The sequence below is a fragment of the Oxyura jamaicensis genome, chromosome 3, assembly GCF_011077185.1.
Source record: "Oxyura jamaicensis isolate SHBP4307 breed ruddy duck chromosome 3, BPBGC_Ojam_1.0, whole genome shotgun sequence".
Lineage (NCBI taxonomy): Eukaryota > Metazoa > Chordata > Aves > Anseriformes > Anatidae > Oxyura > Oxyura jamaicensis.
Window position 1 is genome coordinate 27545583 of NC_048895.1, and position 12086 is coordinate 27557668.

Consider the following 12086-nt stretch of genomic DNA (forward strand, 5'->3'; position numbering starts at 1 on the left):
GCGGCCTTAAAATGAAAAAAAAAAAAAAAAAAAAAAAAAAAAAGCACAAGCTCTTTAGGTCACTTAGTGCAGGCAGCAGCAGCTCTCATCAATGCATTTTCTTCCTCCCAGGCCTGGACGAGATACAGGATGAGGCACTGAAAATACACTAATATGCAGAACCATCTGTAGTAATTTGGATAGAACCCAACTATGAGAAACTGGAGATGGAGACTTAGCACTATGACCAACAGGTTGAAATGAACCAGTCAGTACACTGTTTAGGCAAGTGGAACATCTGCAGATGCTTTTTTCTTGTCGTTGTTGACCTCGAATCTCAAAACGGATTAAAGAGATTTCCTAATTTTGTAACTCACCTTTTACCTGTTTAAGTCCGGTTGCTGAGTGCTTTAGCAACAATCAGCATAAGCAGATGCAATTGATAAAACTATCAAGTAGAACAGGAAACAGAACAGATGCTATAATTCAATAGCATGAAGATAAAAACTTATTTGTGCAGCTCAAGCCATCAAGTAAAGCTTTTTACATTTACATTTTTGGTTAAATCAGAAGCATCTCCTTAAATACATGAGTTTCTTTTATATTCTCCTCCAGCAGTTTATTCAATTATATTTCTCTTGACTGAGCCCAGAGAAGGTATTTTTATCTCCTAATACGTGCATTAACAAATGTACCCTGCACAGCTTCACTCTGGAAATATGTATGCTGCTATAAAAAGCCCGCCCTGGAAAATGATTTTGTCAGTGGAGAGGTGCACTTCTCAGACGATAATAAACAGCGATTGCAGGTTAAGCCCAGCACTAATTTAAGTTTAGAGTACCCCAGGGGAGATGGATTCCATATTGCATTATCAGCCGCTTCAGAAAAGCCTCAAATGAACGTGCATGGTTCTGGCAGTCACTAGGAGGTGACAGGGCTTTCAGCAAGCGTTAGCTGCTGAGTCAGAGCTTATGAATGTGCACGCAGTAAAAGGTGACTTGCAATACTCTAAAGGAATTGTAGACGGCCTCTCAATGGCCTCGTCTCCTACAGTACCTTCAAATCACTTTTGCTCATTGAAACAACAGCAACAAAAAGCTTGAGTCTGAGAATTAGGAAAATATGGTAGTAATAACCTAGCATTAATATTCATGAGCTTTACTGGTGTTCCACAGATCATTTATGGCTAAGAGAGATGCTTGCTGAGAACAAACCTAGCTTAAATCTCAACACAATTCACCACCTGAGGCATTGTAGTTAGCTTCCATAAACCATCTGCAACATCAGACATGGCTGGGACTTAAGTATCCAAACTCTAAGAAACATTAGAAACAAGTCAGTAACACAATTTTGAAACCTTCAGTTTTTACAGTCTAATGTATGCTTTTGGGCAATAAACCTGTGAGTCTTAGAAAGGCTGTTTTAGCTATCTTATTTCACGTTTATATGTATATGGAATATTGTAATACAGAGCTAAAAGTAAATCATTTGAGATCTGAACACCCATTTTAATTAAAATTTAAATAGAGTCAAATGGTCAGGGATTTTGCTACTACAACCTTATCATGACTATTGTTTTTACCCATTCTGGGATTCTAAAACTGATGTTCTACTAGTTTGAAGAACATTTTCCTATACGACACGATAATAAATGAACAGCACAGTAAGCATTTACTAACCATTTTTTCCCAATATCGTTGGCAATCAGATTTTCAAAAATGTCATAATTTGACATTATTTACTAGGTAAACTGCTTCCATACAAGAGCACTGAGGCTGGAGTTAGAGGACCATCACTTATGGCAAATGCTAGCAGTTTTCAAAGAGCTTCTAGGAAGAGCAATTCATTTACTCCAACATACAATTAACAGCGTAGAATATTTTGCACATCTTGGCACTCCAACAAAAAAGAAATGTAGGTCAGAGCCACAAAAAGCCACGAACAGACTTGCACGTGCCAGAACTGAATTCTATATACTGATTTTATCAGCAAGCTTGTTGAAGTCAGAAAGACCTGACCGGGGTAATGACACCTTAACAATGGAGACGTATTTCAAAGAGTAATAAAACAAACAAACAAAAAATAGTCCCGCAAGGGCAAGTTGACATTAAACAAGGAATTAATAGAGTGGTTGGAACTATGGGCATTACAGCACAGCAACATGAAAATTAATAGCACCACCCCAGGTTCTATTAACAGTTTCAATCTCAGACTGTTTCAGAAAACCTGAACTCAAATTCTTGACAATAAAGTCTTTGGATCTTAAGCCCAGCAGTTTCTTCCTATGTAACCACAAGTAGGCTTTTCAAAGTACAGTAGAACTGTGTAATCCACTACAGTTTGTATTTCAGACTAAATACTGAATTCAAAGACACTCATGGAATCACTAGATAAACAAAGCAGAACTTCTGATTGTGCCTCAGCTTCCTTCTACGTCAGCCAAGATTTTCCTACTAGCCTGTTAAAGGAACCACAAGTCCTGAAATTCCGCTAGTACTGATTATGCACAATTTTTGCTTCTTCAATTCTTGCCCAAGAACCGGAAAACACAAAGTACAGAGACTTTGCAGTTTTAGGCCTGCAGCAGTAACTCATTTAAGGAATGTACCGCCATTAAGGAATGTACTGCCTTCTAGAGAAGCACAGCTCTTGCCACTTGGGCACAGGATGGATCAAACATTTTTGTTTGTTGCTTGCAGTACACTGTGACAACCACGGGTTACAAAATAAGGCGTTTATTTCTTGAGATACTATTACAAAGCAGAGATCTTCAGCGTTTGAGATGCCCACTTCTGGTACAGTTTTGTAATGATCTTGTGACAATATGGCTTCAATAAAACTGCATTCTCCAAATCTTGCAGGAAACATTTTTGGAATTGTTTTGCCTCAGTGAATTTTCCCCTAGCTGTTACATGTGATCTATTCAGTTTTGACAACTTTCTCTTGATCCCAAACGTGCGCCACAGTACACAGTTGTAGAAGAGAATAAGTGTATACAGACTTTATTTTCTAAGTTTTTAACATGGCTGAGAAAAAACAGCCAGGCTAATATAAATTCATTACAAAATGAACTAATGCAACAGTACAATCATCTTAACATCCATTACCTTTACCTCAAGATGACTACTTTCATCTATTAGTAAAATGACTACTATGATTCTGTCAGAATTCAACTGTGAACAAGAACACAGGCAGAATAATTAAAGTCCAGTGATTCAAAAAGATCTGTCTCCCTCCTTTAGCCATAAAAATAAGTCTTTGAAAATGCTATCACTGCACTAAAATAAAACAAGCTTTTGACCGTTCCAATATCAATGGTTCAGAACTGTAGCAATGACAGAATTATTTTGCATCCAACTGGCTACTCAACGTCCACCTTTAACATTGAAGTGGTAGTGCTGAGCATAAAAAGCCATCAGCTACTGCTGATAAATCAAAAAGGTACAAGTACTAGCGAAGAAAACTGCACTAAATAGACAATGGTATTGATTTCAATTCGTTTTCATGCCAACATTCTACATCCAGCTAAAGAAGATTTATTAAATTTTTTAAGTCTGCTCCCCTTTTGGCTAGAAAATGATGGCTAAAAATAATTATACCTTTTATTGCAAGAAACACAAGCACCATACTTCTTAAAAGGCACACAACTCTCAATCCTAAATACAAATAAATTATCATGCATGGGTTAAATACCCAAGAGGATGCTATTCCACAGAGTTCCAAAAAGGTGAAGTTAGTACAGGTTTGGAACTCCTCACAACCGAGATTCAAGCAGAGCTCACGCCAGCTCACTCCAGCTGTGCTTTTCCCAGCTCTGTATACTACACTGCTCTGAACAAAACATGGCAGGAACAGAGACCAACTACTGCATGCAGCAAAGTCCAGTCTATCAGCAGGAACTCTACACTTCTCAAGACCTTCACATTCTGTATTAACCCCTCCTTATCTTCAGCACTTACAGGAGTACACTTCCAGAAACAGAAGTTCCACGGCCTACAATATGGCGAAGCACACCTACCATCAGAGCTGTAATCTAATATATTACTACTACACCAAGCTGTTGTAATGTCCATAATATACAAAACTTCGTACAAGTTATAAAGAAACTAGCTCGAGATAAAAGCTGACGCAGTCAATCAACACTACGTAAATCAAAAGGAGATAGACTTCAAAAGGTTTATCTGCTAATTTATCTTCCATTGAAGCATACATTCTTAAACTATAAAAGCACAGACCTTCCTGCCATTACTGACTAAACACAGATGAACAGGTGACATTGAACAAACAAACAGAAACCTGTTTTGTCTTGTAGTTTCTAAAAAAGTATCACCTCTTCTTCCTCCATCAGGACCTGGTCAAATCAGTTCTAGATTTTGCACCCCTATGCTGCATAACTGCAAGGTGTTCTAACAGATGTTGAATATGAAGGCAATGCATAAGTTCAACTGTTACATTATGAAGTGACAAGTTCTATCTAAGCAAAAGAGCAGAACTGGATGTTTTCTAATGGGAGCTACCTTACATTTCCCAGTGTTGGGAAAAAGCACCACCAATTCACATATGCTCTTCAGGTTGTGGGACTATATTAGTAGGTATTTATAGGCATATAAGCAGACAAATATATAGCAAGCCACTCTGAAATACAGCTTATTTATTAACTCACCTACAATATCAACCACATCGGGTCGGATAAGTGGCTCTCCTCCTGTCAGTCGGATCTTCTCTACACCTTCTTTCACAAACAGTCTGGCTAGGGTGATTATCTCCTGAGCAGTAAGTAGCTCTGATTTTGGAGTTAGCTGGACACCTTCCTCTGGCATACAATACTGACCTGAAAGAAAGAATGCAGAATACATGAACCAAAATATTCAAGAGCAGTCAGTCTAACACTGATATGCAAAACGCACAAAGTGCAACTGCCTGTAGCAGATGTCATCTGACTCTGCCTTTCCTAAATACAGATAAGACCATACATCAAATCTTACAAGCAATTTCCTTGTTTCAAAAGAAAACCCGAGACTCATTTGATGGGTCTTTAAATTAAAATAGAACCACTTCAAAGGAAAAGCTGACCTTATTTCTATCTTACCTGCATTCAAACAGACACCAATCTGACCTGGCAAAAATGGGAATATTGCTGCAGACTTTGTCAATGTAATTGTGGGACTGTCTAGGTATAAGCTCTCATGCTTATCTCATACTTTAGATATGGTATACAAACAGCCATGAACACTATCATCCAAACCATGCCAAGTCTGACGAAAGACCTGCCTTTGGCAGATCCTGAGTCTTGCTCCTGCTTCCCCATCCTATCAGCAGTTCAGCCCTGAATTGATTTCTAATTATCATACCATTGTTTTGCCAAGATGAGAAATACAACATATGGCTAACACAGCAGTAATTCTTGGCATTTGCACAATGTTTCTATCTACTGGTGCCTAAGAGCTTTATGCAAAAAAGCAGACACTTACACCTGAGGTTGCATTTCTCTGTCAAAGAAATTCGCAAATAGTTGTGCTGACGCCCAAAGCTGTCTGTCAAAAAAGCAGAGAAGGGAGCAGCATGTTCCAGTAGAAAACGTCCTCTTCCTGAGCTTTCCAGTTCCTGGAAAGAAAATAAGATAGATCTAAACATTTGAATAGCTATCCTTATTACAAACTTGATGTATAAATATTAACTTTGAACTCAAATGATAATTATTATCCCATTCCTTCCTCTCCTCAGTCAGGACAGCAATACAAGAAAAAAAAATAAAAATGTTTTCTCTTCATGGCCAAACCCAGACATTTAGGGACTAATTTTCACACCCTACTTAATTCCATGGACTAGTACTACAAATTTTCCCTGTACATTTTAAGATATAGCCACTTTGCCACAGGTGCTTTAGGCTTGTTGTGCAGAATAGAAGGCAGCTTTGCTTTGTCTCTTTGCTAGCTAGAGCCAATGATACAAGAACCCTGCTGGAAGGAACCACCTTCACTGTGACCTTGTTAATCACACACAAAAACAAACAAACAAACAAAACCAAGCAAAAACACTGAATAGCTAGCCAAGAAAATCAGTGGAAAGCCAAAGGATTCCTGGAAGTACAGTGAGCTTCATCTCCAGTGACAAAGCACCCATCAAACCATTTTTGGATACAGTGGTTTTTAAAAAGTTAAGAAAAAATATAAACGTGAAGGTAAAAAATTCAGCCACAGAATTGCACCCCCAGTCAAAATCACACTTGCTAGTCTTGGTAAGCCGCAGTAGGTAAAGGGTTAAGTAAAGCTTTAACAGAAATCTAAAATGCAGAATGAAGAGCAGGACAAAATGACGCATCAGCTAGTATTGACACTGCTTAACTGAGCAAAACTCACAATTTCCATCTGGAGCAAAACAGACCTGTGAAATCTCCAACCATGCTAAAATTGGCAATATGGGACAACGCCAAGGGACTGGGCAGAAACAAACACAGCCGTGGCCATCACCTCCCTGGCTCTGGTCATCATCAGTAGCAACCACAGGAAGTTCATCCTGCAGAGTGTTCAGAAATAGCCCAAATAGTCAGCTATAGCGTTAAATAACCCAGGTAACTTCCCTCAAAATATTTTATTATGAAAGCATTTCTATGAGTCGGGGTGGGTGGAAGGCAGAGGATAGCCATGGTGAGCACACAGGCCAGTCAGCAAAGGTCACCTGGGGAGAAGGCCCAAGTTCAGCCTCCAGCAGCTGAAGCAATGTTGACTCCAGCTGAGCCAACACCACGGTTGCTGCTGACCTTAGTAGCATAAGGAGTGTTTCTTGGCAGCACAATCATCCCACCAGCCTTTAAACAATTTACTACACTTCTCGATCCAAATGGGTTTGTGGTTAGATAAGAAGATCTCTAAGAGTAACTTTGGTCATGGAAGGGCTACAGAAGATAAAGGAGACACAAAGTGGCTGATCGCAGAGCCCAGAAAGCATCTGCTCAACCCTGATAAAACAGCGGTCCTAGTTTCCAAGTAATTGCTCTTCTGCCAGAAGAAAAATCTCCTTCAGTTTCTGTTTCTCAACAACCACAACGAGAGACCTCCAAGTGGTGAAAACCAGTCCTCCACAGGCCCGGCCTTCCCTCCTCAGCAGAACCCAAGATGTCAGCGACAAGAGCTGCAAAAATCGATCAACCCTCAGGCACGCACACTGCTCATATGTTCGTACCCTAGGATGTACGCACACGGTGGCAGGTGAACAGGAATCTTTTCACATGTGCACAGGCAGAACAATTCATGGTTTTTAATCTCACTGGGGAACTGCTGCAGCCTGGGCACCTGGGATTATTTGCAAGTTCTCTACTGCTCTGCTTTCCCCAGGAAATCAAAAGCTGGCAACTTTGTTAGAAATGCTGGTTCTTCTGTACTTAGTCTGAAAATTTCTGAGAATACAAGCTGTAAAAAAGCCCTGCTAAATATTCAGACTTCAACTCTAGTTGTTCTCCAATTAGAAATCTCAACCCTGAACAGACTAAACCTGAGGACATTTTAAATACTGGCAATCTCAAAAATCATAACACAAAAGTATTTTCATTGAAACCCACAATACAGCATTTCCTTTGAAAACCACACTGCTTTATGGCCAGGTTGGATTTCTGATGTTCTGCTTCCTATCACTTTAGAAAGGTGACCATATTCGAGGGGGAAAGCACTCATGCTTATTAAGAGTTTAGTCCTTCTTGTAGGAGTACTCCTCCCTTCTTTCTTTTAGTCACTCATTTTTCCACCTTCTGCACGATCAAGCTTCCTTACCTACAGCACTTGAAGGCAGAAGAGTGTCAACCTCCTGCTTCTCTGTTTTAGAGTGAGAACTACAGGCAAGAACAGAAGTGACACGCTGTCCTTTGCAAGGACAGGGAAACTAGTGAATTTATAAAATGGATGCCAAAACAGCATACTTTCTTTTCAAAGACAATAATGTGCTTAAAGTAATTTCCTATTTTCATGAAGAAACTTTCAATGGCGTGGGATGCAGGAAGCAATGGTTCCTTCCGTTCCTGGGTCTGCCATCTACGTGGGTGGCTGGGTGGTTGCTACAGACAAGAAAACTAAAGTGAAAGGACTTACATGCGGAATAACACAGACCTTCAGTAATTACTCTGAAGTTTACCTTCAAGAAGCAGTATTTAAAGAACAGGCACTCACCAGGCAGCTGGTGTTAATATTCCTTACAGTTCCTGTTGGAAATAACAACTTTTCTCTCTTGCTGCACGATACTTGCAAAACGGGAATGGTTAAAAACAAAAGTTTTACGGAGCTACTGGAACTTCTTTCCGTAAGCTTCCCGTCATATACAGAGATGGGTTTGCCTGGGAGGAAAGAGCAACTAAGGATGGAATTTTTAAGCTGTTAGTACAGTTTTTGTCCAGTTTGATGTCAGCAAGGAGGAATTAGGAGACACCCATGATGAGTTCAGGAGTATCCAGGTGGAGCTCCAGCAGGAGCGGATCCCGTATTACCAAATCTGCCACTGTACCTAGAACTGACTCATGGCTTTTTAAATCAATTTCCTAGGGAAGACTAAATGTCAGAGGTGAAAACTCAGCTACTTTCCTGGTAACTCAAAGCAAGGATTAAGCTCACTCTGAGGCAGTTGAGTTAGTATGATTTTGTGAAGGGGTAAAATATGGTTAGCTGGACCTAGAGTCACTTGCAGCCTCTGACTGAGCCATCAGGGCACAGAAAAAGCAAAAGTTGCTGGCTACAGTTCCCAGGCTACAGGGAATGGGTTATTCAGTTCCCTAAAGTTGGGAAAGAAGGTGGTTGCAGCTATTCTAACATATCAATGTCCAACCACATAACTTTTTCACTTAAAAGGGATGGTTATAATCCCCCAGCCCCTAATTCCCTTCTCCACAGTTGACAGGAGACACTTCTGCACATAGAAGGAGTATACGCTGTCACAGTGTGCTACAACTGATCTAGGAAAAGGTAATTTCACTCTCTGGGCTGTCAATCCTATGTTCTAAACTAGTACTGAAAGAATGAGAGCTTAGATGACTGCACCTAGCAGCTATATTTTGACAAGCTGTCAGCCCTTCAGACCTGCCAATTCACCTGCAATTTCTAAAACTCTTCTAACAATGCAGCAAAATTGGAAGCTGCCACCAGAATTATTAGTAACCATTAGGACCACCGCAAACTGACAGAGACTGGAAAGTCTCAGTTAAACCCAAGGGCAAAGCAGTAGAACTTCACCTTTTTATCAAGCTGAAGATCAAGTACTTTCTCTAGCCTTCTACCTTCACCTTATCCCAGTGATATTTGTGCGCAAACAGCAATGCTTGCAAACATTTCTTTTGGACAGACCTCATGGAGCACCAGAACCTATGCACTTACATCAGCGTTAGCATGGCTCCTGCTGCCAAACCCTGCTGGCCCTTTCAGCCTGTGGTCCTGCTGGTCTGTGCATCACCGCTGTCCACTCAGTATAATGCCTCATGCTCTGGGACAGCATCACAGAGACAACTCAGCAAAAGCTCTTCTGTTTCATGCCTCACCTTTAACGTTTTGGGTAGGGAAGCAGTGGCAGAGTGTCCCTGTTCAACCTGGAAATTATACAACCACAGAGGCTGAAATGGGTCTAAGTAGGTCAAGTGCCAGAATGAGGTCTGAGCTGAAAAGTCCAAGACAAATGTTTTTCTGATGGCTCCGCAGCTGCTGCACAACAGTCGGCCTTAAACAACATGCTTCAGTTCTGGCTCCTGGCACAGAAAGCGCTGCTTGCAGACTTTGACCAGCTACCCACAAAATGGAGCTCCAGGACACAGACAGTTTCAGGCACGACTGGCCAAGAAGAAAGGCCATATCAGGTCCTCTCTAGGCAAGCTGGGCTCGTCCCTTTATCCCAGAGGTGAAGACTTCATTGAGATCACAGAAAATTTCAGTTAACCATGTTTGAATTACATGATCTACATGAGCAGAAGCGGAAAAGAAGCTTCATTGCAGGATGCCAAAGACAATTACTGGAAATTATACATCTACAAAGGGGTAAAAAAAAGAGGTGCTAATTTTCTTAATGTTATGTTACTGCTCTGAAGTCCCACTACCTTAAGAAACCTCTCTCTCTTTTTTTTTTTTTTTTCCTGTAAACTTCTAGCTTACAGTAAAGAAGTACAAATGCCATTTGGTTATTGTAGTGGAAAATACATAATCCTTTTTTTTTTTTTTTAATTGAATAATATCATTTGGGCATGTACCATCATATGTACGAGATGACAGGCTGGCATCAGACTTTCCATTGTTAATTGTGAATTACTCAAAAAAAACGCTTGTACACAGGCAAGCAAGCACTGAAAAGCAGCTCTCAGAGCGCGTGTTGCTACTTGGTGTTATCTGGTCTTAAAGAAGGGATTACACCCTGTACGACACGACAGTCACACCTCTAAGACTGACAACTGTATCATAAACACTAACAGGCTCAAACATGTGGACTAACCAGTCCAATAATCATCTCAAGTTTTTCTTTTTATTTCTAAACAATTTACAAACAACTTTGTAGATAGGTATCACAACATAGTTAGGAAGTTTGCACAGTCTTTGCTTTTGCATTGGCTTGGTTCTCGTGCCCTGCAGGGTACCAGCAAGTGCTCCAGCACACTCGTCACAGTTGCTGTGCCGCACGCACAAACCTCCCAACCACTTCCATGCCTCCAGCCACTGTGGCTTTCCGCCCCAAAGGAAACAGGGGTTTCAGAGCTGGGCATCGTAATCAAGCTCTTCCAGAAGAACTCCTGGCTGTTATGCTAGAGCTACTTGATTTATTGAAAGTAATTAAAAGTAATTCTGATCGGAACTTACTAAAATATATGCAGTTTAAGGAAAAATAAAAAGAAAAAGAAACTCGTGTCGCTTTCTAGATTACTGAGCCAAGTAAGAGTTCAACAAAGCATTGTACAAACCTGTTTGATTTTCGGTAGATAACTAAACAGTAGCGAACGCATTCAGGTCTGGTGACACAAAGACTGTTGCTGGTACCTTTAGCTTATTTTGTGCTTGTTAAAGCCAGCCATGGAGTCACAAGGAAAAATAAAATAAATCAATAAGTGCCATCTGGGATCAGTCTGGATGTCGTGCTCTGTTCCTGCTAGACAGCTGTGCCTTTCTGCGGAGCTCTTCCCCTTGCATTTGGGCACCAGGAGACCAAACTGATCCGAGGGACCTGCAGCGGGGCTGGGGGCGCAGAACCGGCCACCTCTGCGGACTGCATGGCACGGCTCGCGGGACCGCTCAGACCCCAGCCCCGAGCGCTGCCGGAGCACTGAACTCGGATCTGGGCAAAGCAAATGCCACCGTGCAACCTCTCCCCTGGTCAGGACAGCGCGCAGCCCTGGTGCGCTGCAGGAGGCTGAAATGTCACCCTCACACGGAGCAGGGGCACGCAGCCACGGGTGGCCAAGCTTCGCCGGCTGCCCCCCCAGGTGGCACGCTCCATTAATTCCTACCACCCCAAATGACTCAGCACGGGTCTGGCAGCCCGCTGCGGGACGAGACGGGGCTCCAGCTGCCCCCACCCGTTATCACACCGCCACCCCGCACCCTTTCGGGCAGCCCCCAGCCTCCGCACCGGGAGAGCCTTCCCCTACCTGCCCCGCAGCCCTCGTCCGTCCCCCCCCTCACCTGAGCCGTGCCGGTGGGAGCCCTGACGGGCGCCCCGGTGCTGCAGGCGCGTCCCGGGGCCGCCCCGAGCGCCCCCCGCAGGAGCGCGGAGCCCCCGCGCCGCCCCCACGCCGCCGCCATGCGGCCACCGCCGCCGCTCGGGGGGCACCGGCACGGCACCGGCCTCCCGCCATCACGTGGGCGGCGGGGAGCGGCCGCCCCGTGCCGCGCTGCACGCCGGGGGTTGTAGTTCGCTGCCCTCGGCGGGGGCGAGGGGGGGATGGCGGTCGGCCATCCCTGAAGACGAGTGTCGTGACAGTGACAGAGAAACAGCAAAATCCAGTTATCGGTGAAACACAGAAATCCAGCCATCAACAGCTGGAGAGCACTCCCAGTGAAAACACAGCCCTCCACCTCAGTCCTGCCTGAGTCTTGAGGAAATTGTGTGAGGCGTGATCAAAAGGTGGAACTTCTGTTTAGTTTCACGGGGCTTAA

General features: G+C 42.8%; 1 protein-coding gene across 4 annotated transcripts in view; it reads right to left on the reverse strand.

The window, feature by feature from the left end:
• Positions 1-11765, reverse strand: part of MOCS1 (molybdenum cofactor synthesis 1) — a 32465-nt gene extending 20700 nt beyond the window's left edge. For 2 of the 4 annotated variants that reach the window (XM_035321373.1, XM_035321372.1), the window contains exons 1-3: positions 11613-11765; positions 5451-5583; positions 4643-4810 (exon numbers count right to left, since the gene is read on the reverse strand). In XM_035321373.1, the coding sequence (XP_035177264.1) occupies positions 4643-4810; positions 5451-5583; positions 11613-11732 (421 nt within the window). In that variant the 5' untranslated portion in view covers positions 11733-11765. Of the gene's footprint in view, positions 1-4642; positions 4811-5068; positions 5089-5450; positions 5584-11612 lie in introns of those variants that run through there. The other 2 variants (XM_035321375.1, XM_035321374.1) reach the window with 2 other exon arrangements.
• Positions 11766-12086: the final 321 nt, after the last annotated feature.